The sequence below is a fragment of the Neolamprologus multifasciatus genome, chromosome 11, assembly GCF_963576455.1.
Source record: "Neolamprologus multifasciatus chromosome 11, fNeoMul1.2, whole genome shotgun sequence".
NCBI classification, from domain to species: Eukaryota; Metazoa; Chordata; class Actinopteri; order Cichliformes; family Cichlidae; genus Neolamprologus; species Neolamprologus multifasciatus.
This window is the reverse complement of record NC_140449.1, coordinates 24,434,880-24,460,538: the sequence shown is the minus strand read 5'-3', so window position 1 is coordinate 24,460,538 and position 25,659 is coordinate 24,434,880. Positions and strand designations below refer to the sequence as shown.

Genomic DNA, 25,659 nt, shown 5'->3' with positions numbered 1-25,659 from the left:
GAAGAGATGTGAAACTTCCTCAACTGCAACAATGACTACTGTTTGGATTATCATATCAAGATAAAAGGTTTAGCAAACTATGGTAGAGGTTTTTATCTTGATCTTTCTTTTTTTCTTTTTTAACAAAGAAGTTTAAACGCACCAATGGTCACCATACACCATGTATGTATAGGAAAAGTTGTTTTCAGCATTACACATTAATGATAAAAAAAAACTGATAACACAGAATACTTGGTAGAAATGCTTATCTCGTGGGTGGATGTTGCAGGTTTTATGTATCAAATACATCTTCTTCTTCATATATACGTATGTATATATCTGCAATCCTCTCTTGGCAGCATCTTATTTAAAATAAACTGAGGCAAAGTGGAAAACTGTTCTGTTGTCAGATGAGTTGATATTTGAATTTCAGAAAGACAGTGCTAATTCACATACTGCATCTATTACAACAATAACAACAGACCTTTCTCTTGACACACGATGGAAAAAAAACACAACAAAGCAGGCATAGGATTTTTGAGCAGCTATATATCTCCAATGAAATTCCCTTACCAAAACTTCAGCAAATGGTCTTAGTTTCTAAAAATGCAAAAAGAAGGAAGAAGGGATGCCAGATTCTCTAGATACATTTGTTATTTTCCTCGATACTGTGTGATTTGGTAAATTGTATGCATCCTTATTTTAAAAATGCTTATTATACAGTAATCTTAAATGTCCCTATGGTTTGGTTTTGTGGTGAGACAATTATTTTTACTGACATTTGTTTTTTCTAATTATAATTATCTACAAATATATATATGTAGTTCAAGGACCCATTTAGTAACACAAACTTGCATATTTTATTCTCCTTTGGTGGCTGTTAAGAGAAGTAGTTTGTTCAGATAGAGCTGACTGTTTCACATACAGTCATAGTAAAAACCAATCATTCCTCTTTTAATTCTAAAGATTTACATATCACATTCAGCTTCTACAGATTACTTTAAAAAAAAAAAAAAAAAAAGTGCTCTCATATATTAAACCTTAGAAGTAAATTCTTTTCACATAAGTATAGGATGGAAGATAGTATGGAACAAACTGGCAGTTAGTTATGTGCAAGAATGTACAGAATGTTGTACATATGGGAAGCCATGAGGAACTTCCTCAACATCAACAAAGGGGCTTTTTAAGACGATATGTCCATTGCGCTCACAATAAGTGTAGAAATATAGTATTATATATAATATATAGTATTAACAGAAGGTTTCTATGCGTCATTAAAATGAGCAAAGGATTCAGACCAAAATACAGATTACAGTGATTCCAATATCGTTCACTACAGCTGAAATGCTGTTTTATAATAAAACTAGTGCTCTCAATAGATTAAAAAAAAAAACCCTAATTAATCTCACAATTTTCTGTAATTAATTGCGATTAATCGCAATAACTTGATGAATAGGTTGGGTGCAATTACATTTTTTCAACTTCATATTTAAGCTTGTAACTGACATTTATACAATCTAATGAAGTAAATGCAGAATAAACACAAAGAACGTATGCTTAAATTCAAAAGAGAGTTTGAACAGTCCTCTTCAATCTTTTAACACAGGTTCTCTCCTGTGAAATACAACTTTTTTAAAAAACCTATATACTAATAGGTAAGTATACACTAATATATAATATATATTAGTGCTAGCAAAAACTTAAAATGTTTAGCTGTTTAGATGTTCAGATTCATCACAGGGTTACTGTGGATTAATTTTGATTAATCACGATTAAATATCATTCATTTTTATTCTATATTAATCGCATTTCATTTTGCATGAGCAAACAGACTCGAGAAAAAAGGGGAAATATACGCACTTAACATGTTTATTGAACATCTTGAACATTCATGTTGACAAAAACACAGTAACCTTTTATCCAATCTCTCTCTCTGTCACTCTTGGGGAGGCACTTTGCCCTTGAAACTAGGAACCAAAGCTATGTAAAGAGCATGTTCTTAATGATACTAATAGGTCTGCAGTTTGTTGCAATCCACTTGGCAACTGTGTCAGTCAATATTTCCGAGGTAGACTTACTGAGTCCCCGATGCTCTGTGAGTGGTTTGTCACAAGCTGGGTGACACATTAAGTCCTAGCAACGTATGCTTCGCGTCATTGTGAAATTTTAAGCTGGAAGTGCTTTGGTTAAAAGAAAATTCCTTCTTGCACAATGTGTATAATACTTTATGTCGGTCGACTGTTCAGTGTTGTTATTTTTTTAATACTTAGATTTCCCATCAGGAGGGCCAATGTGCGTTTATCATCTTCTATTTTGAGTTGATTCGTTCAGCTGCCTGTCACTACCAGATCAACTGTCCATTTGTGCATGTGCGAAGGTAACTCTACTTGGGCAAACTGCCCAAAATGCATTGACAGAGAAATTTCTGGGATTTTGAGTCATTCTGCACTCGAGATGCAATAATTGCATTTACAATTTGATGGCGGATTAATTTGCGTTAATTTAGTTTTCAGGCCCCTCTTCTGTGGAACCAGCTTCCAGTTTGGAGACAGACACTATCTCTACTTTTAAGATTAGGCTTAAAACTTTCCTTTTTGCTAAAGCATATAGTTAGGGCTGGACCAGGTGACCCTGAATCCTCCCTTAGTTATGCTGCAATAGACGTAGGCTGCCAGGGAATTCCCATGATGCATTGAGTTTTTCCTTTCCAGTCACCTTTCTCACTCACTATGTGTTAATAGACCTCTCTGCATTGAATCATACCTGTTATTAATCTCCGTCTCTCTTCATCCTGTTTTCCTTCTCTCACCCCAACTGGTCGCATCAGATGGCCGCCCCTCCCTGAGCCTGGGTCAGCAGGAGGTTTCTTCCTGTTAAAAGGCAGTTTTTCCTTCCCACTGTCGCCAAAGTGCTTGCTCATAGGGGGTGTGGTGGCAGATTTCTTTTCTCACTTATTAATCGCATATTTAATCATATCACATTAGTAATAGTAATTTCACTTTCTCACTTAGTTTTATGCATGTTCACTACAGAGGGGCCTTCTGCTCTACAAACACAGTGAGGCCATTGTAATTGGAGACATTAAAACAGATAGTGAGACTCCTTCTGCTTATAAAGGAAGTAAATCCTTAGGTGATGGCTAAGCAGAAAACAAGACCCTAATTCTCTTTCTGTCCCATATGACTATGGTGGGTCTCATCAGCAAGATAGAGGAGTCTGCATATCAATACCACCTATAGAAATACATTTACTTATAAAATTGGCGACGTGTTTAATACTTACATAAATGAAATGTTAATATTTGACATTTTACTTCTGTTACTTAAAGTAAATTTTCTGTTTTAATGTGTCTGTTATTAATGAACACATACATCTAACAGTTTTCTCTCCAGGTACAATAACATCTCACTGCATGCTTCACCATATTCCACTATATGGCATTAAAGAAGTTCCAGGTCAAGTTTTAGTCTGGTAATGGCACAACTTCTTAATCAATTTGAACATTTCTGACAGATGTAACTGCGTGTAACTGGGCAGGTACTGTATATTTCAGAAACTTGTGAACATAAGTAAACCTTGAACCTTTCTAAACAGTACTAATCCAACTATGACTAAAGAATACAGGAAATGCCAATGCTTTTTTAGTGTAAGTGAAGAATTCTAGAAAACAACTTATAATATTAGTTGTAGATTCGAAGACTGTTTTTTTCAAGTATTAAAAAAAATAAACATGCATTACTTCATAAAGCAATGATGTAAAATCAGTTATATGGTTATGGTGAATCTTCTCGAAATTCTTGCCTATTTTATCATACAGCAATATACACAAATAGTAACATTTTGTTTTTTTCACAAAACTGTAGGATCCTCTGTAGTTTCATCACTGAATATTCTTCTTTCCATAACAATTATTCCAACATTAAAGTCTAAAGTTAACAACAAAAATATGATTTCAACCTAAAAATGTAACCATAGCTTTGCTAAATTTATTTTAAGCTGGATGGAAACAACTCACTGAAGTAAACCCAGCATATCACTCACAGACTCAAAGAATCTGTACTGTACAGCTCATGTGATACACATAATCCAGGTATACATGTTGTATTTTATAAACAATGACAAAGGCAAATGTACAAAAAGTAGTCACATTTATTTCAATTTATACATAACCACCATATATTATGTCTCACCACTTACTTTGATTTTCACATCACATGTTGTCATGCGTCACATGATCCCCTCTGATATATATCTCTCTAGACTCTGAGTACATCCAACACACCATAAAGGAAAGACATTTGTGCTACAGTATGTAGGCATGGCTTGGCCAGTCCTGGCTCCTTGAGTCATTTTTGTCTCTCTGTCTGCCTCAGAAATCACAGTTATAAGAGAGTCTCTCAATCCAATTTTTAAAACTTAGTCCAGGTTTCCTGTGTGTCTCTGTGCCGGTCCAAACTGTGGCCTGTGGGCTGGTTCCAAGCAGCCCCTGAACCTCTAGCCAATCGTGACACCAAAGCCACACTGGAATTTGTTCTTACGGTGGTTGAGGAAAGCCCCGAGGGCCAGTGTAAGAGGCAGCGGCAAGAGCTTTTTCTCAAGAGTTGCTCCAACCACCCAGTTACTGTCAACTGTTCCTGCAGAAGAGAACATAGAAGTGATGAATTTTGAAAAGGAAATGTTTGCTTCCCTTGTTTTGGTAATGTTCTTACTAGAACACGATACCACTTTTTCTGTCCGATACCGATATCATAAATTTGGATATCTGCCGATACTGATATGAATCCGATAGTGTTTTTTAATCAATAAAACTGTTTTTTTTTTAATATCTTGCTGCATTTTGTATAAGTTCATACTCAAGTTTAAATAAACAACAACACTAAAGCTATTCTGTTATACCTGTGTGTAAAAAAATACACTGCACCCAAAATATTTCATAGTTCAGCAATACTGATCAATCTAATAAACTTAAACCTACTCCATCCTTCCTATTCTGGTATTTTAAAGAGTACTTAGCAGAAATATTAAGCAACCTAACTAACAGGGTTGCCAACTCCCAGCAAAAAATAAAAATAAAAATAAAAATAAAAATAGGGAACCATCCCCCCACCCCCACCTCATGATGCTTAATCGACGTAATCACCTTTAATTTGATGCAGGGTGGAAAAAAAATGCACAGAAATAAATTATTTTCAAGAATAATTAAATAGATTCAACATCTTTCTTCAACAGAATTGCAGAATTCACAGATGGTACCTTCCCAAAGGAAAAAGTACTATAGCTTACTAGGGTATATTAGACTTAACAGTTGCTATATACAGTAATGGACTTCTATACATTTTACATCAGATTAAAACTTTGGGTGTAAGATTCAGATAATTATTTATTAAAAGCTAGACATTTTAAGTGAGAATAAGAAAGAAAAGTATGTCTTTGTGCCCCCTTTTCATGCCCTATCGGCCCCCCTGGCTAAACTTTGCTAGAGCCGCCCCTGCACAGTTACCAGCCGTCAGCTACGTAGAAAAGGATCCTGGTCTAGAAAGTAATATTAAATAAATTCTAACAACAGCTTATCAAGCTTAAACGTGCTGCTGTTGTTCAGCCGCTGGTTTCCTCTTTCTCGTGCAAAGTGGGCCAAAAACAAAGAATAGAGACAGTCTCGCGATAGAAAAGCCGATCAGCTGATGATTAAGCAGTTTCACGATTGAAGTAGCAGCAGGAGAGAGAGAGAGAGAGGCAGTCGCTCCATATATCGGTTGTTAAGCTTAACGTGGGAATGCTTTACAAATATTCAGAGATGAACTTACACACTTGCTTTACTTCTCTCTGGGATAACTTCCTTGAGATGAAATGCTGGTTTGGTAGTGAGGCTCCAAATACACACAGCCGCTCTATCACGTGATGTATACTGCTGCAAAATGCTACGGTTATGAGCCGAGTTACGCCATGTCCCAAGTTTTGTGAGGTGCTTTTTTGATATTTAATGGATTGGATTACATTTTTTATTTCTCTCCGATATCCGATCCAGTAATTTACGTCAGTATCAGACCGATACCGATACGTAATATCAGATCGGTCCATCTCTAGTTCTTACTGATAGTTACAACTTGTGTACAGTATTTACCTTTAAAGAGCAAGTTTGCTTTGGGGAGGTCCAACTGGTAACCAAAGGATGTTGTTGTGTCTTGCATCCTCGTGTTGGCTTCAAATTCAACTCCTACCTGCAACTGTGAAAGAAGAAATTTAAAGTACATGTAACATTAAGTCTGTTAATTCAATATTAAAGTACCCATATGCACATTGCACGTGTGCAAAATATTTTCAAAGCCAAAATCAGCAGACTTGCAAAAAATATATTCCAGAATTTAGATGTTGTTACTCACATCAGAGTTAAGGCCAGTTTCCACTGAATGTGGAGTAGAAAATCAAAACAACCCCAAAATACTGTTTTGCTAGGATTCCAACACTGCAAACTGTTCACACCAAATGTGTCACTTTAAGGACAACACAGAACAACACAGGATTTACTTCACCTGTGATTTTTGCAAACAAACCCTCAGTTTATTTGTTCCTTTATCCAGACTCCAATGTGCAGCAGTCAAACCCACAATCGAGTCTCATCAACACTCTTTGCAAAATTTTACCAACATTCATAATCTTTGACCATCAGAAGCAAATTGTCTCTGATGTTAAAATATGGTTGTGAATTGCTCAATCTCTCTGGCTGCTTGTGTTTTTTGACTTATTGTTTTTATTGTAAAAATGTATTATGTGCTCAGGAGGAAGAAGCCATTGCTTATCTAAAGTACATTTGCAAGTTACAGGGATTTTCTTGTAAAAGTCCCTCATGATTCTCTAGACTTTGGCTATGCATTGGATGAAAGAAGAGAATCTTTTTGTTGTGTTTTTTTCGTTTGAGCTACAAAACATTTTAACCATTACTGTTAAAAAACAGTTACAGGTGGTTATGTTGCCCGCAAAATCATGACAGGTTTGGCATTGTGTCAGTGATGGCCTCAGGAGGCCAAACTTCCACATGCCCAAGATGAAATCCTCAGATCCACTGTGAGGCTTTACGCAAGTGTAGTGTGACCTGAGTAGTATAGCAACACAATTTAACTGAAGTTAGGTACCTGATCATTGGCTTTGTGATAGTATGTAGCATGAGCTCCTGCTCCTCCCAAAGTCAACGTAGCAACATAGTTTTCACCTGTGGAGTTTTAAAAAAGGCGGAGGGAGGGGGAGGGGGAATTACTAATCCATCTCTTAGATAGCTCACATTTTACAATGCCCTTAAAGCTTCATGATAAAATATATAAATTTTAGCACAAAGTACTCTTGCAGTGCAGAATGTGAATCTTAAAGAGCGATTTTACCTGTGTACCTGCCCAATAGAGAGGTGACCGCTCCTTCCTCCCCTGGTCTCCTGTGATACACAAGCTCTCCACCGAGAGTCAGTGCTGGAGTAATAGACTGAAGATAGTGGGCTACCAAAATGCCTGCAGCAGTAAAAAGCATCTATTACAAATACAGATTATATTTTCTTTTGAGACACATTTCCATTGTACACTTTTTTTATATTTTCTAATTCCTCTTTCATTCAAATGTATACTTTAATATTACTTTTTTCATGTTTAAGTCAGAAGAAGTGCATTCATTGTCTAATATTTCCCACAATTATTTTGTTGAGAAAAGTAGAAATGTATAAGTAGCACCAAGTATTGTACTAAAAAGAAAAAAGCAGCAGTGCCCATATTTTTTTGCCAGTACCTATCCGTGTGTGCATTTTAGTCCTTTGATTCGTCCCCATCTGCAGTGGCTCTCATAGTAAGCTATAAAAAATGTTTGAACTAAACATAGTACTTCTGTTTACAGAGGATGTTTTTATTTTGTTTTGTTTTTGGTTTTTTTTATATTTTTGGGGCCTTTTTTCAGCTTCTATTTGATAGATACAGTGAAGAGAAGACAGGAAAGCAGGGGCAGAACATGTGGCAAAGGGCTGCAGGTCATGTGATTGCCTGCTCAACGCACTGAGCTAAACCGGCGCCCACAGAGGATGTTTATAGTCTATAAGCACTCCTAGCTTTTCATTAACAGCTGTTATAATCCCTCCTGTGTAGTTCACTAGTTTTTTTTAAGTTGCTGTCGAGCTGGGTTTTATTATCAATGGTTGTGAATACGTGACAGAGTATAATAGAAGTATTTTAAGAAATGAGAAGTTCTTCCAGGAGTCACAGTTTGGACACAGACTGTACTAGCAATGTATTACTTTCTGTAGGTGAGGCAGCACTCATTCATGGACCTCAGGCGCCCCCTGGTTTCCATTAATGTTTATTAGATCATTAGGTTGATGCTTTGCTTCTCAGACATCACACAATTCAACTCAGCAGCAAGCTGAAATTCAGTCACATCAGCTGTGGTTCTGACAGAACATCTGGAAAGTGTTTTACTGACACATGAAAGCATGAAAGGCCCAATGGCGCTCAATTTATTATTTTGCTATTAAAAAAAAAAAAAAAATCTTCCTTTTGGACCTTTGTTTATTGAACAAAATGCATCAGGTTTCATATTCATTATTAAGAATAATATTTTTGTATTTCTTTTTGCAGCACATTTTTTACTTTTTTTTTTTGTTGCAACTTCTGATACAGTTTTGTCTAGGTCAGTCTTGGAAAAGAGATTTAATTTCAATGTGACTTTTTCTTCAATAAATAAAGGATAACTGATCAAACTAATCTTTATCATACCAGATCCAACAAGTACATCTGGATTTCCGAGCGTCACAGCAGATGTGAAGTCCTCTCCTCGATACTCCATGTCACACTGCCAGTTCACAAACTTATGCTGCTGAGTCTGCCAATAAATAAATAAAAAGAAAATATAAAATACTGAAAGGACAACAAAACATTCACTGAAATGCTTAATAAAAATTCTAAAGGATCACATCTAAATGCTATCACATGTCTACATACCTGTATGGCTATTTTGGAGCGTACAGCTGTTGTAAGATGGTGGATGACCTGCGCATTCAGACTGCCGGTGTTGTCCATATCTCCAACCATCACTGGGAATGACTAGAGAGAATAGCACTTCACTGTCAGCTTTTGAAAACTATGTCAACGGCTGTATAAAATGGCAGTCAGCATCAAAAATACAGAATTTGGGGCTGTGAAAATGTGAAGAAAAACAATCCAACCAGGTGTTTTTGAAAGTTTTGAACTCTAATAATACACTAAATGTCAAACACACTAATAATATGTCATTTAAGCCCCTTTTCCATTAGTACCTACTCGGATCAACTTCAATCGGTTTTTCCATTTAGTAAAAGTACTTGGTATCAGGTACTTTTCGATCACGTACTAAAATGCGACGTCGTCAGACTGCATGCCACTGATTGGCTGGTCAGTAGCGTCACTCGATGAGTCATGAAGGCATATCATTAACACCATTTTTGAAACCCACCAACGAGGAAAATGGCTACAAAAGACAATGCGGTGATCCCTGAGTCCGAAGAAAAGGCACAGACTGAGCAAAAGGTATATTCTTGCCACAACGTCCACCTTTTTCGTAGTGTTTGTGTCACGTTAATTACTCTGCGGGACACTTGGATGCCTTGCTATGACGGCAACCACGCGTGTTAGGTAGTACTGAATTGTAATGAAAACCCAGTCGATCCAAGTTGAAGTTAGTCGAAGTTAATGGAAAAGGGGCTTTTGTCCAATTGTTTTGCACGACAAAAAACACAGATTTCACATAAGTGGCTGATGCTTTACAATTACACAGGACCCCAAATTCCATAAAAAGACCTATCACGTTCACAGACCAACATTTCCTAATGGTCTTGAAACATTCAGTGTATTATAGCCGGTTGTTTTTGATGTCAATATCCACAACTATACTCAAGATATTTATGAATGTCACTGTAAGCCTCATTGTAGCGTATCTCAGCATCCCACTAAATTAGTGAACTATCATGAGGTCCCCTAAATTTTTGAGACAGGCATTTAAGGTGACACTACTTTGGCTCAATAATCCAAATCAACTAGTTAGTTTTTAGGTTACGTGGCCACATTTTGGTGCTCTAGATGAATTTCTGATGCATATAATATTGCTATTGCTCTACTGTATGTGAACTTCTACAGTTAGTTTCCACATGCATTCAACATATATTGTAATTTTTTCAAAGAAATTGATAAAAAAAATGATTATGCACAGATCACTCAAGTCACAGTGACAGACAAGATCTTTTACTGTTTGCATATAAAATGCAATCCCAGGGATCCCAGGAGCTGTGTTGTCCAGGGGCTTTTGCCGCCTGGTAGGGTCTCCCATGGAAAATTAGTCCGGGGTGAGACACTGGACAAAGAGCGATTCACAAGACCCCTATGAGTAGAATATAAAGGGAACAGTTAACCCTGGGATAGGGTTACCCTGGGACAGCGGGCCAAAGGTTCAGTTGTAGGGCTGTCTTAGTTGACACGCATCTGCAGGGGTCAGGGGTGGTACTTCTGGACTGGCTAACCGGGGTGGTGGTTTCCATCTTTAAGAAGGGGGGTGGGAGGGTGTGGAACCTCAAAGAGGTGAATAAACACTTTATTTAATTTAAAAAGATTTAATTAACAGGAATTTAGCACAATATACAAATGCAAAGAGTGTCCTGTTTGTTGTGATTTTATCTTACACTTTGGTAAGTTTTCTATTTTGCCTTCTAAAAGATGCACTGAATCTAGGTGACTTATTTTTTGCAAAGCATTGTACATAAGGAATGTAAGGTATGTAAGCTATGCTACATTTACATGACAGTGCAAAAAAAAAAAAAGAAAGACAATTTTGTTCTAATAATTATTCGTGACAAATAACCGCGACCTCAATAATATTCATGCATTTTAAATGAAATGTTGATGTATTTATGGAATTAACATTAAATTCTGTGAACATTACAGAGATTTACACACAACAGTCAGAATCACATCAGTAGTATGTTAAGGCAAAGGCAAAAAAAGAAAACAAAGAGAGCATTACCTCTGCTGGCACAGTCTGTTTACTGCCTACATAGGTAGCACCAAATCGATAACCAGAATCACCCAGGGTGCTGAGGGTAACAGTATGGCTGACCTGGAAGTGGTTACTCAAGCCTTTGTTGACCACTAACCGCACCCCTTCCATCTGAAGTGGAAACACCTCTGAAACAAAGAAGGGAGAACAACACAGCTTAACAATGACACTTGATACAATGATACAACAGCATAATTATGATGCAAAAGTTGAAAAACAAATGAAGAAATGCAGAGAGAGCGCCTCATTTCCAGACCTTTACATTTGCGGTGGCATTCGTCATATGATCCTGGATTTGGGAGAGAGGCTTGTGCATCTGCCGTTGGCTGGTCAGATCCAGCTGCTGGAGGGACGGAAGACACTGAGGGCATAGTGAACCCAGGAGGGACCGACACCAAGCCTGGCACCCCTTGTCCACTTCCAGCTACAGCTGGGGCTGGACTGGGGGAGGCGGCAGCCAACACACTGCCCATAGTTTTAGATGGTAACAGCCTATTGAGAGAGACAGGCAGTGTATAAATACATTATTGTTTCAAAACAGCAATAAAAGCTGCATATTTGCATTCAGATTACTAACTGTTAAACTGATCTTGTAGAAATGGTCAAAAAGTAAATTTGGACATATATGACCTGCATATCCTGTGAGGTAAATACACAAATACATACACACGCATATTCTGCTCAGAGATCTGTTACCCATGCTTCATACAGTATATCTGTAAGAGCTTTAGTAACACGGAGCTCTTAAAGCATTTGCTCACAAGACTTCAGCTACCATCAACACCGCTACCCTCACTGAAGCATTGGTGCAGCATGTTGGTTTCAGCTAAGGCCCAATTTAGTTAAGACTCTCGGGATTTTAAATACAACAAAAACAGTATAACCTGATAGTAAGACATGTTGTACTGCAGTTGGTTATTTGTTAGTTAAGCCACATATGGATTTAAGCCACCAGCTGACAAAACTATTCACTAGCAGCATTTAACCTATGAATGCTAAAGCGAGCTAGCAGAGGTTGGTTAGCTAACTGGCTGGCTAGGTAGCCATGTGGAATTGACCACGAGATCTATTCGCCCATATGTGAAGAGCGGTAACTAGATTTACGACGCAAGACAGAGTAACGCCATGAAATACCCCCCTGCCCCCAAACGACAAAACACCCCCTTTCTTTCTGCGGTTTACCTACTTACGGTGACGGTTTGGGTCCAGGGGTAGTTCAACACCGGTAAAGTTCACGACAACGTCAGTGACCGTAGTTGACAAGGGTCCGCCCATTACCAGACTCATCTGTGCATTGGCTCATGTGCATCTCATGCCGGCAACAATTGGCTGAAGATAGGACAACCCTTTTGTAGTGACGTATCATTAGATTCATTTACTGAACATTCGCATAATTCGGCCTTGCGCTGAAAGACATTCCAAGGGTACGGAGCGAACAGGAGTGACACAATTATATGCGAGGAACAAAAATATATTAATTATACGAATATGAGAATACGGGTTTTGTGTATTTTTCAAAAAGAATGGGATCATCTCCCAGTGGACAGGGTTATTCAAACAGGTTCTAACTAAAATGTAAATAATGAAATGTTATACTGCATTTTAGGCAAATAAAAGACAGATTTATGGTTTGACTTGGATTCTGTCTTAGAAAGAAATATTAGGTTACATGGATCAGACTTACACCAAAATGCAATCATTCATGAAATTTAAAAAAAAAAAAACAGATAGAAAGTGCAGCTATGGAGTGCAATCACTTGAACTTTTTATCTGCTTGGAATTAGCATTGCGACACCTGATTTTAAAAAATAAATATCGTCAAGAAAAACATGCTTCATCAAGCCATAGAGATAATTTTCTTCTAAGAATAAAACAAAGGATTGCTGTTCTAATCCAGTAACCAAATCCACATGAGTCCAATTACTAGTTCAGACACACTGGAAGAAAAATACAGATGCGGATGACAAAAATGAGTCCCCTCCCTAGGTGCTTAGCACTAATGTGAAAGTCAGAAAGAGAAACAAACATACATAAATACATATTTTAAATAAATGATGACCCAATGATACATTCATTGGCATGTAAATTTGTGTGAATGCTACAAAGCACTTTGCCATAGAAACAAAGTTGCGGTATGAATGGGTGAATGAGGCATGCTGTTTAAAACACTTTGAATGCTCCACTAGAGTAGAAAAGTTCTATATACAAACCAATCCCTGATGTCAAATAGTTCAAAGTCATTAATGTAGTTATGACTACTGATATGTGACATGTGCTACAAGAAATGCATTTATTAGTAAGCGCAACTTTATTGAAACTTGCTATTAGAACTCACAACTGTTTGTACTATTGGTGAAAAAAAAAAATCAGGACAAGGTCAAAGCAAAGTCTAAATCAACCATTAAATAGAGAGACTGTGTTATCTAGTTTAGCACTTTGAAGCAGCTGTTGTTCTAATACGGCACTATATAAAATTGAATCAATTTAGATTGAACCTCAAGGTCTGAGAAATACTGTTGACTACCATGCCTTAAAAGGAATTCTACTTCTTTCCTGGATACCTGTATTTTGTTCCAGGCTTTATTGAAACGACAAGTGTCATTGATACAACTCTTTACATAGGTTAGTAGTACTAGAGTACATGGAAAAAGTGTAATGTTTATCATAAGAAACGGGTGTCAGGTTTTGTGCACTGCAGCAGCACAGCAGCCCTTTTTAAAGGTTCGTCAGAGGAAAGAAGTCATTTTGGTTTATGAAGTTTGTTTGTTCCAACTCGTGCTCTTCTTTGGTGTCTTTGTGTACTATATTCCAAAATATTAGGTGCGTCTCACAATTAATGCAAATATCTTTAGTAAACCAAGGGGCAGAAACTTCATCTGTAAAGGCAAGAACTGGTCACACCATTCAGATTTTCTGCCCAATCATCTAAATGTTAATGAAATGGTGATAACGAGAATGAAAGGATTACTGGTGCTGATTTCATTGTATTTTCCACACAGTTTGTCTCAGTGTTACAAAAATAAACCCTGGGAGACAGCTTGTGAGGGTAAAAATGCTAATGAGAAGGGTCAAGTAAGAATGGCCACATCGGTTCTAGCTGACAGAAATAAGGAAGTTGGGGAGAGGAAAAAAAAAATTAATGTGTGTAATGTTGTAGCAAATGTGTCCAGACAAAAACTGTGGCTTTACCTAATGCAGTACATGCAAATTTTATATTGAATGGTCTTTCAATCCTTAGTTTCTGCTAAGATTTTAAAGACTTCCACAGAAGAAGGGTCAGATTTCACACAAGGCCTGTGAAAGTAATGCAGTAATGTAATAAACTACCAGATTACTTAATTCAATACTGCAGACCATGCGTCAAATTAATTTGGGGTTGGTGACCTTCAAATAGGCCTTTTTTATAAACCAATAAAATACATCATAATACTGAGCATGTCATAATTATCACAGACAGTATAAGAAATGACCAAACGTACGTGACCAAAGTTGCAGTTTTTCTTTATGTCACTGGCTCAAATGCATTTCAGCAGGATGTGGACACAAACATTGTAGTTCACAGTTGGCACAATCCACCGAGTTCACCTTTGGTTACGGTTTTATTCTTACAACAAAGCACCAAAAGCAGATAATTTCCATCTTCTTTCAATAGTGGCTGAATTTGGTGAGATCTTTCAACCTTAGCTCAAATCACATGGGCAGTGATTTCTAGCAGTGTAGTCTGCCACACTGATAGAAATCACTGTCCAAGCTCAACTGGGAATTTTCTGTGGGACAACAGTTTACTAGTAAACTCAAACTGGAAATGAAAAATGTACAAAAATATTATTTTGAGGGAGTTTGGAGCAGAAAGAAAATCTTCACTTTGAATCTTGTGTGATGTGTAGCCAGTATTGTGTGACAAATGCCAGGCACCATGTTTGTTCTGCAAAACAAAAAAAAAAAGCCAGGAATAAAATTATAATCTCCAGTTCCAACCATGTCAATGTGTCACTACTGTAGTAAACCCACAGAGCAGATAGCTGGCCCTGTGTGCAGATCAGCTCTGTCCAAATCTATGCTGACTGCTCTGTAACCCCTTCACCTTTAAATCTTGTAAAGCTTTATATCCTCTTTCATAAAGATTAACTAATCAATTAAAAAGGTTGCTTCAGGAAGAGTGTTCAGATGCACTACATTCTAAACCTAGAATACCCCTATATATGTACTCTTCTTATGGTTCAGAACACAGCAAGCAAGAATATTCTCCCTGGTTTCACCTGTACATGATATACTTTTTAAGCTATTCCTTGCTGATGAATTCACCTCACAATCATAATACTGGAAACACAGAATAGGGCAGTGAAGACTCACTGGCCACAGATCAAACAGCTTTTTAGCAGCCGCGTTCAAGGCCGAGCATGAACCCTGAATAACATTTTGATGTAGATTAACTGACAAATGCAATTAAAAGCTGTGTTTACACAGTTGCAACAACCTAGTCCTGAGCAACCAAAGGGCAGCAAACAGCCCATCTTGTTTTATTTATAAACCAAACTTTTGACTCTTAGAGATTTATTTTTCAGTAATGCTTCAGTTTGAGCCATTCAAGGAACTGACCATTGATTTGTGCAGCTCCCAGTCCTTAGTTTCATGCCGTCTCTTCACCACCATCTTCTGCGTCAACAGAGTGAAACTCTGCAACATACAGGCTCTTGTCAATGCTGCTGGGTATGGGCTTAATGTCAGTAACCAGCTGGTCCTCAATATTCTTCAAATTGTAGCGATCATCTGAAGTTATGAGGTTGATAGCCAGACCCAAGTGACCAAAACGCCCTGTGGAAAAACAACATGGTGTCAAGCTTGTATTAGCAGTGGTATTACAAACTGTAGCTGTAAACCTAACTTATTGACAACACGGCAGGTTACCTGATCTGCCAATGCGGTGGAGGTAGGTCTCTGCATTTTTGGGGAAGTCAAAATTAATAACCACGTTTACAGCCTGGATGTCAATTCCCCGAGTGAAGAGGTCTACAAGAAAACACGTGCTTACTCAACCCAGTGAACATTCATTCTTCCACTTCACATTTTTCAAATGCAAAAACTCTTCACTTACCTGTGCAGACTAGGTTTCTGCACAATCCATTTCTGAAGTCATGGAACACACGATTTCTGTACTCCTGCATCATCTTTGCATGAATGTAGAAGCATGAATAACCAAGTTGAGTGATTTTCTTTGCAAGAAGCTCAACTCTCTGAGTGGAGTTACAGAAGATGATAGACTGATTGATCTGGAGCTGGAAGAGAAAAATACAGAATGAAGGGTTATTTCACAAAATATGAACAAAACTGTTTTGTTGGAAGCTGTGTTTACATTGTGTTGTATTTTTGTTTTATTAGCTTTAAGTGCAAATTTAAATACATAAATACATTTTCCTTTTTACTTAATCTAACAAAAAATGTGAATTCAAATACACATTGGCATGCAAAGGCTGGGTCAAAATTTCCGTTACTGTGTATAGTTAAGGAAGGAAGGAAGGAAGGAAGGAAGGAAGGAAGAAATGAGGACATACACCCCCTCCCCCCAAAAAAGAAGGATTTGTTCAGTGGTCCTCAGGTCAGAGAAAATGAAGAGCAACAGAAAATCAAAAGGTAAATGCATTACACGATCATGTGTGAAGAAACATTGGTGTAACTTCAACTAAAAAAACAACAACAACAAACAAACCATTGTTTTTTTTACTAGGGTCAGTACTGCATGAACACAATGTAGGAGCCAGTAATATTTACTCTATACCTCATAATGGTCCACAGGCTAAATCATTGCATGCCACTGCTGACTTTCCAGTCAGCCTCCAGGTGTAAAAAATGAATATGAATGATGAATATGTTGGTTACTGGGCAAGCTAGCAATATTTTGTATGGCAGTGAAAGACTGATTTCATGAATACTTTCATAAAAGACATGAGAATGTGTCTTTTTCTTTTTTATGAAATGCCTCATTTGTAATTTCATCTCACCTGGATGGTCACAGTATTCTGACAAGGGATGCCCAAACCTGTCTTCTTAGTTTTTTCAATTTATTTTTGCATATTTTCCTATTAATATCTTCGACCACAACACATGTCATACAACACAAAAAAAACGCTATCACCCCAAGGGGGCAGAGTTTCTCTTCTTAATGGTGCAGCAATCCAGTCTTTAAGTGATGAGTATTAACTGTGCTTCCAGGTCCAAACTGCTCTTCATTTATTCAGGCTGTTGTGTTTTTTTTACATGTTTTAATACTTTGTATCTTGTTCTATTTAATCTGAACAAGCACTAAAAAAAAGAAGAAAAAAAAAGGCAGTGATCACTGTTGGCTCCTCTCGTTTTTTTTTTGTTTTTTTTTTTTACAACTATTCATTTTAAAGCTCAATTTTTAAAACCTTACGATGTAACTACAGCCCAGCCCATGCGGTAAATTAATGACTAACCTCGTATTGTGGCTGGATTGTCTCAGTTGTTCTCCTGACTGAAGTTTGGTCCATTTAAAGGATCCTGCTATGAACTGAATTTGTCCCTAACCATCGGGAACCCTCGCATTAACTTTTATCGAGTAGGGAATAAGTTAGGGTTCATCAGCTTACTGATGTTCATATTATGCCAACCATAGCTGCGTAGCTAGCCACCATGTAGCACACCATTATATATCAGCTAGCCCAACTTCAATAACCCTGCAAACATCACTGCTGCTGTTTAGTTTCCTGTCTTCATTTATCTCAGAAGTGAAAAAATGTTTTGTTTTTTTCAGAAATCCCTAAGGCAGAACATGGTATGTCATGTTTAGATGGAAACTAGTGAGCAAACTCCCTGCCAACTTCTAACTCTTACATTTCATAAATTCTGTTTTTATGGATGCCTGGATGTTAAACTTAATTGTTACACCTATTAGTGCAGCCACACTGATCATTTTATTAAAGATGAAAGAGGAAATTTAGACAGTTTGTAACTCTTAGTGACGCCACAGTGTTTGTTTGACTTTGGACCCAGAAAGGGTTAATGACGTCAGACTTAAAGACTGGATAGCACAAATGGTTGGTCAAAACTAGGGGTGCAACAATACATGTATCTGTATTGAACCATTCGATACAGTGCTTTCGGTTCGGTACACATATGTATTGAACAATACAAATTTTTTTTATTTATTTTATCAACTTTTCTTCTGATGATGCTGTCTGTGGCTGTGTCCCATTTCAGGGTCTGCACGCTTGAAGTACGCGCACTACGCGTGCTACGTACGGTGCGTACTATAAATACGAGAAGTGCGGAAGTGAGAGGCTTGTGAAATGGGACGGTATATGCTTCGTCGCGCTGTTCAGGTTGCCTAGCAACCATGATACTAACCGCGAGACACGTTACATACAGCTTTGTTTGACAGAAATGAAGGAGAAAATTGTTTTGTTGGTCATTCATTTTTGTCATGACATCACTTTGATTAGTTGAGTATCTGAGGCTGAGACCACAGGACTGTAAAACATGATTCAAGGGCTTCATTTCTGTACTGAACAGTCATTTAAGATTAGCTAGTAAATAATAATTAGTTAATGTTGTTCATGAGACTAAAGTCATCTCACTATGGTAATGTAAACATAATATGGCCAATATTATAGTATTGTCAGATTATTATGATATATATATATATATATATATATATATATATATATATATATATATATATATATATATATATCTATCACTGACTTTCAGCTTGTTGTGTTTGTGGATATATGACTGACTTTAATTATCCATAAAATCATCAGATTCTCTGTAAGATTAAGGTCGACTATATGTATATTTAGAAGTAGAGGCTTTAAAACCAAGTTAATGCTGAAAGTACAAACATCACTAGTGTCACATAACTTTGCCGACATGTGGCCAACAGCAATGTTTTAATGTTCTTCATTATTAAACATTCGCACATGAATAAGTGACGTCATATTCAGTACTTACTTTTGACAGTTCACTTTTCGGCCGCTCCCTTCTGCCGTATTTTGCGGCAAAATTATCCACACCCACCGCCACGCTATGAATTGTGGGATATATGGGACCACGAAGCGTGCACCGGACCACGCTTGATATTTGGGGAAATCGACGGCGCATTTGGAGTATGCATTTCAAGTACACTTAGAATTGGGACAGCCGTTGTCACGTGGCGGCGACGTAACCGCACTTGAAATGCGTACTTCAAGCGTGCAGACCCTGAAATGGGACACAGCGTGTGTTGAGAGCTCAGTGGATCTGCGTTCGACTACTCTGCCTAGGATGCATTGTCGAGTGCAGATCCACAGAACGCCGCCCATATGCATTCACTCAAGCTAACGAGACAGAACCCTAGTGCAAAGACAAGTGGAAGCAGATAAAAACAACAACAAGCACACATGCTACAAACTTTACCCGAGTCATTTAGACAGCCATTAGCACATGATTCTAAGAGGGCAAAAGAAATAGACAGGACAGGCTATTTTTTATGCTGTCGACATGCGACCCTTTTCTGTTGTAGAAAAACACCGGGTTTCAGGAAATGCTGAGAGTACTTGAGCCCCGATACAATATTCCTTCACAAACCTATTTCACCGATACTGCAGTTCCTGCTTTGTGCAAGGAGACAAAAGCCAAATTAGAGACAGCAGTGTCACCAGCACCCGGTGTTGCTCTGACCTCAGACGGCTGGACTTCAAGAGCTACACAGAGCTACTTGACCGTCATTGCACATTACATTGATCTGGAATGGCAGATGAAAAGCAGTGTTTTACAGACACGCATCATCGAAAGTCACACCACTGACAACTTAGCCAAAGATCTGTCAGAAGCTGTGAAAGATTGGAAGTTAGTGCGACCAAATGCTATAATACCTGTAACTACTGACAATGCTAAGAACATAGTTAATGCTGGGCTGGGGGTAAGAATATACCCCACAAGAAGGGTATATTATAGTTTTGATTTTGGAAAGAGCGATTTCTCTGTAATAAACTTTTTTCCACAGATGAGTGATTTCTTGATAAGAGATTTCTTTTATTATTTTGTTGTTTCAGCAACATCTAATTTGAAAACTGTACTTTTGAGTTAAAAGAAATATTTCTAATTTTGATTAAAAAGGCATGAACATTTTTTTGTATTGAAAAAATATCAAACCATGACACCAAAGTATCGAACTGAACCGTGATTTTTGTATATTGTTGCACCCGTAGTCAAAACTAATCGAATTTTTGATTACTTACCCTGGAGAAGAGCGTGTTAAGACAGTGTACCTTCTGTCTTTCAGTCACATAGGCATAGTACTGAGTGATACCCTTCAGTGTGAGTTCCTCCATCAGGTTGATTTCATAAGGCTTCTTCATGTGCTTACTCTACACAAAACAGTTTACAACAACTTAAACCGTTAAACGAGAGTACAAACAAAGTGAATTCTTACTCATGCAGAAGATTTAATGTTCGACATCTTACCATGAATTTTTGCACACTGATGGGAAAAGTGGCAGAGTAAAGCAAAATCTGACGATCCTTTGGCATGAAACTGATGATATTTTCGATCAGGACCACAAAGTCCTGGGAGAGCAACTTATCTGCCTGAAAAAAGGGAGGGGGAAGGTAAAACATCAAAAGGAATAGTATGTCCACAAACTTAAAAAAAAAAAAAAAAAAAGAGTCAACAATAAACAATATAGAAAAAAAGAGAGCAAATCGTACTTCATCCATCACCATCATTTGAGTCTTGTCCACTTTTGCCACACCCTTCTTAATTAGGTCCAGTATCCTCCCTGGTGTGGCAATCACTACATGCACTGCAGGAGAAGCAAGCATGAAAAAACATTTTTTTTACCAAGAAAAGTATTACTGCCATGGTTACTGGGAGCCATCGTGGCTCAAGAGTTTGGAGTTCGCCTTGTAATTGGAAGGTTGCCGGTTCGAGCCCCGGCTTGGACAGTCTCGGTCGTTGTGTCCTTGGGCAAGACACTTCACCCGTTGCCTACTGGTGGTGGCCAGTGTTTGGCAGTGGCTACAATGTAGCTTGCCATCAACAGTGTTTGAATGTGTGTGTGAATGGGTGGATCACTGGATGTGTAAAGCACTTTGGGGTCCTTAGGGACTAGTAAAGCGCTATACAAATACAGGCCATTTTACCATTTACTGTCACTCAGCTACATTTACAATTCTATATAAATGCTAATATACACATTTATAAAAGAAAGGTGAGTTTGAAAGAATGTCACCTGTGTTTTACATACTGAGAAGAGTAGCCATTATTAAGTGCACACCAAATAAGTTAGTCTAAGATATGACTACGTTTCAGTGTAAAAGCTAACGAAGTTATTTGTATTGTGTTCTCTGCATTTAAGCCCAGCTTACAAACTTTCTCTCTTCCTGGCCCCATTCATTGGAGACTTAAGAGCCAACAAACAAGAGTCAAGATAAAGGAACAATTTGAACCTCAAATATGAACATATTTGCTACCTAGTCAATTAGTCAGATAAGCAATTTAAATTTAACTATATGTTGGGGGAAAAAAATAGTAAATATCTTTAACAATATTTAAAAAAAAAAAAAAAAAAGATTCAGTTGCAGCCATAAAAATAACTTTTTTTTTAAAATTGTCTTAAAATGTTAAATACCAGTCTCATCAAGACGCATGATGTCATCCCTCAAGTTTGTCCCACCCGTTGTAGCCATGACCTTGACTCCTCCCAGGTGCTTGCTGAGTTGAATGCTGATCTGGCTCATCTGCAGGGCCAGCTCTCTTGTTGGCACCATTACTATGGCTGGAAGGAAACAGATACAATAAGGGCTGATATTAATGCAGAAAAAATAAAGGTTTCCAGCAGCAGAAAAACTATTGATGGAGTAGTGCAGTGCAGCAATCATAATCAGTATATTATCAATATTTTCCATTAGTTTTAGAGCAACAAAAGAACCACTGATCAAAGTGTGCATGTGTGCAGCTTGAGCACAACATCCCTACAGTTCATGAAATTATCTCTACTTTTCAGTCATGGCTGTCATATATTCATGCTCATGTCTCAGTTTCTTTTATTGCACTTCACTTAGTTTTCAGTAGTCTGTAGGGCTGCAGACCACTGATTCTGCACGGTACTTTCATGCTCTACTCATACGCCGTGAAGCCACTAATCATGTACAGTCTGTCGCTACTTTCTTCCACTGTTGTCTAGCCACCAGGCATCATCTTAAACTGTAGTTGGTTGTCTCAACACTGTCATGACTGTAAGCCATCAGCCCAGCCCTAGAAGAAACTCACCCTGGATATGATCCTTCTTAAGGTCTATCCTCTCCAGGAGAGGAATGAGGTAGGCACCACTTTTTCCTGTTCCATTTTTAGCCCTTGCCAAAATATCTCGTCCTGATAAGGCAATAGGGATGCTCTCCTCCTGTTGGCAGACAGACAAGTCAATTCAGAAAAATGGGCATGGTTCATTGGGCATGAAGCAATGTAAATAGACAGGACTAAATGATCACCCCTACTGTTTCCTCTAAGAGTCAAAAATATGCAAAGTGACATCAATGTTTAACACTTCATACTTATATGTAATCAGGAGGACTAGAGATTGGACTCATTTAGCCTCCTACTCACTGAAATTAAAACTTGTTCCAGAGTAAATTAATCAAAAATGCTTCTCTTCTGTTTGGTAGACGCATATTAGCGTTTCTCCTGCTGTTTTTCCCATTTGTGGACAACTTCCCCGCAAAACATATGGCTGAGGCATGGGGCTGTATCACGGCAAAGTGGAGGTAACGGGATTCTGTTAAAGGGTGCAACTATTTATACACCTAAATTAACACCAGAAACAGGAACCAGAGTTCTGGCTACTTTATTTACCTGGACAGGGGAAGGTTTCTCCCATCCCATTTCAAAGATTCCCATAAGCAGTTCTCGCTTTAAGCAATAGTCTTCAAATTCATTTCCCTTGGTGGATGTCACATCCTGGAGAACACAACTCAATCATTTTAGTTTACTGTCCAGAGGTTGAGGATTACAGCACTAGATGGCAGCATGCACTGAGTCTAAGTAAGTATGTATAACTATACTTGCGTCTAACGGCAATCACTTACCGAAGTTTTCACCCTGGTATCTTTTGGAGGAAGCTCCAGGCATTTCTTCCAGTCATCACCAAATCTAGTCGTAATCAGGAGTACAATTTTTGTAGGGAAGACCCAGACCATTATCAAGTGAAAAAAGAAAACAAAATGTTAAAATAAGCACTGCAACATTTAGTTCTTTATTTCATAATCTTCAGAGAGGGAAAAGGGCTTTAAGCAGTGTGATTTGGCTCAACTTGGAAAGATGAAGACCTAATATACTAAAAATACACAACAGCTTAATGTAGTAATTTCTATGGCGAGCATTGGTGAAAACAACTTCAAAGCAGCACAGCAATACTAAAACTAATGTATGCAAGGCTAATATTATAACTTCTAAGACCCACACAATGGAGTAACCAATTATTAGAAGTACTCATTGTTTCAACTAGATGGCAGAAATTAGCCAGATATAAAGAATAACTTTTACTTGTCGATATCTGTATTACTAGTCTAGTTGTTATTGTATTCTAAAGCAGTTCTGCTGCTGGCCATAATATTGAAGAGCACAGAGAGCATGCTAACGCCTTTAAAACTGCACTCTGGAAACCAGGGTTATTTTTGATGCCCACTGGTTATGAAGAACTAAAAACAATTTCAAATTATATTCCTTTGGGTAGGCAGATACTTGCCCTCCACCTGTATGCATGTCCCTGTTTGGTAAGTGGGCAAACATCTAAATAAGCGTTAAATGCAAATCTACGTTTTTTTGTTAATTTATTTTGGATCTTGCTTTTAACACCCAGCTAGCCCTGGTGTGAATGCTGAGGATGTTCTAAAATTGTCACATAGGCACACAACCCAAATGTGAAGTACATGATCTGCACAAAATTAACAATTCTGTAATTCCAAACAAAGTACTAAGTGCTCACAACAGCAAAAACATCTTACTGTTAAACCTTAAATTATTAAGTCATGTCAGGACAGGTGTAATGGTAAATAAAGCTGATAGCAGGGATTTAAAAAAGGCTTTGACTGTTTAGAAGATTTGGTGAGAAGTCCTGAACTTTCCCATGGGGTTCTCATGCAGGTTTTCTCTAAAGCACAAGCTGTCAAGCTGCAAAAAATGATTATGTGAGGAAAAAAACTACACTTTTCTGTTGTCAAAGTAGAAGAGAAACATTACTAAAACCAGTATCTTACTTGATGCCTCCACTGCTCTGAGGTATGCTGGTCCTTTTATGGGCACTGGGATGTTGGACATTTGACAGGAGTTCAGACTGTTGTCCACCTGTCTTGGTCTGTCCCCTGAGCTGCCCATTTGCTGGTTTGTTCAATCCAGCCATTGGTGCTGGGTTTGCGGTTCTTGCTGTCGCCATGTGTCCAACACCTTAACTGGATTTTCCTCACAATATTGTAATATTGCTGCTCTATTTTAATGTGCACATGTATTACAAAACTAAAACGTGAGAAAAATAAAACCCTTTTCTCTTATCTATCCTTTTTAAACCATGTGTACACAATCTAACATTCAGACCTCTTCATAAAAAGAAGTTTGTGTGTAAATTCTGCCTATTTACAATACAACTCTCCAAAAAGGAGAAATCAATATAAATAGCGTGACTAATATGACCAAAGAATAAACTTGTGTGTGCTTTTAGTGTGCACTTGTGAGTATGAGTTTGACTGTTACATTGACTGAAAATGGGCAGTATTAAAATATGGACAACTTGATCACATATCTAACTGCTCTCATGTTCAAGTATATAACTCGTACTGATGGGGTTTAATACTGAATTGTTCTTAAAAGTGGTCTGAAAAAATTACAATTCCTGCAATTTTTTTAAAGCACTGGCAGACTACATTAATTTTTGGGGGTCATTTTTTTCGGTTTTCAATTTTCCTGTAGCAAAACGCCAAGATGGAAGCCTACAAAATGTTAAAGGAAATGATGAACAATACACAAGAAAAGTAGTCCAGGTTTCCTGCAAGAAATAAACAATGGCGGTTGTTTTTTTTAAGCATTAACAGGCTAGTCAAAAGAGAAGAGCACAAAAATAACGAGCGCTTCAAAGTGGTATTACTCAAAGGCACCTGACCAGATCAACGAAATACATTTCAGATGTGTACCAAAGGCAAAGCTCACGTTTGCTATATTGTGACAAATAATGGTGCCACCACAAGACTGGTGGTAGATGGCAAGAAAGTCTATCAAGTATTTATGGAAATATAAGTAAAATGAGGAGGTTGAAAAACGTGGAGTTAACATTTTAATTCGGACAACTTTGCCTTTGTTTTGATGCCGAAGCTAACAACCAGTGTAAACTTAATAACAGCTGCAAGCAGTTTTGAATTTTAGCAGCCAGTGTTATGGTCACTTAGCTAGCCAGTGCAATTGTTAGCCATGTTAAACAACAAAGTAAAGCCAACAGTGACCGACATGTGTTTAGTTTATCCATAAAGTTACTGCTATCGACAACAAAGTTAGCTAGAATACTTTAACTTACACGAGTGTACGCGCCGTTAAAACTTCACGTACAGCTACGTGGGCTTTGCCATCGAGCTAACAAGCTAAGA

General features: G+C 37.8%; 2 protein-coding genes across 5 annotated transcripts; both read right to left on the bottom strand.

Annotated features, from left to right (window-relative positions):
* Window positions 1–4,110: 4,110 nt before the first annotated feature.
* tomm40 (translocase of outer mitochondrial membrane 40 homolog (yeast)) lies at window positions 4,111–12,639 on the bottom strand. 4 transcript variants are annotated; one of them, XM_085177071.1, is made up of 9 exons: window positions 12,218–12,639; window positions 11,288–11,523; window positions 10,999–11,159; window positions 8,949–9,050; window positions 8,724–8,829; window positions 7,353–7,475; window positions 7,110–7,186; window positions 6,101–6,203; window positions 4,111–4,613 (listed from the first exon to the last, which is right to left on the bottom strand). In XM_085177071.1, exons 1-9 carry the CDS (start codon window positions 12,316–12,318, stop codon window positions 4,474–4,476), a joined length of 1,149 nt encoding a protein of 382 aa, XP_085033197.1. In that variant the 5' UTR covers window positions 12,319–12,639; the 3' UTR covers window positions 4,111–4,473. The 4 variants fall into 4 exon arrangements, with proteins under 4 accessions (XP_085033197.1, XP_085033199.1, XP_085033200.1 ...); XM_085177073.1 differs by having other exon boundaries at window positions 12,214–12,499; XM_085177074.1 differs by having other exon boundaries at window positions 12,222–12,497.
* Window positions 12,640–14,515: 1,876 nt separating this feature from the next.
* On the bottom strand, window positions 14,516–24,463 carry ddx61 (DEAD (Asp-Glu-Ala-Asp) box helicase 61). The gene is made up of 12 exons (XM_085177070.1): window positions 24,286–24,463; window positions 23,116–23,179; window positions 22,883–22,987; window positions 22,304–22,433; window positions 21,663–21,809; window positions 20,740–20,834; window positions 20,497–20,619; window positions 20,271–20,399; window positions 16,127–16,307; window positions 15,940–16,041; window positions 15,631–15,846; window positions 14,516–14,956 (listed from the first exon to the last, which is right to left on the bottom strand). Exons 1-11 carry the CDS (start codon window positions 24,459–24,461, stop codon window positions 15,662–15,664), a joined length of 1,437 nt encoding a protein of 478 aa, XP_085033196.1. The 5' UTR covers window positions 24,462–24,463; the 3' UTR covers window positions 14,516–14,956; window positions 15,631–15,661.
* Between the last annotated feature and the right edge of the window lie 1,196 nt (window positions 24,464–25,659).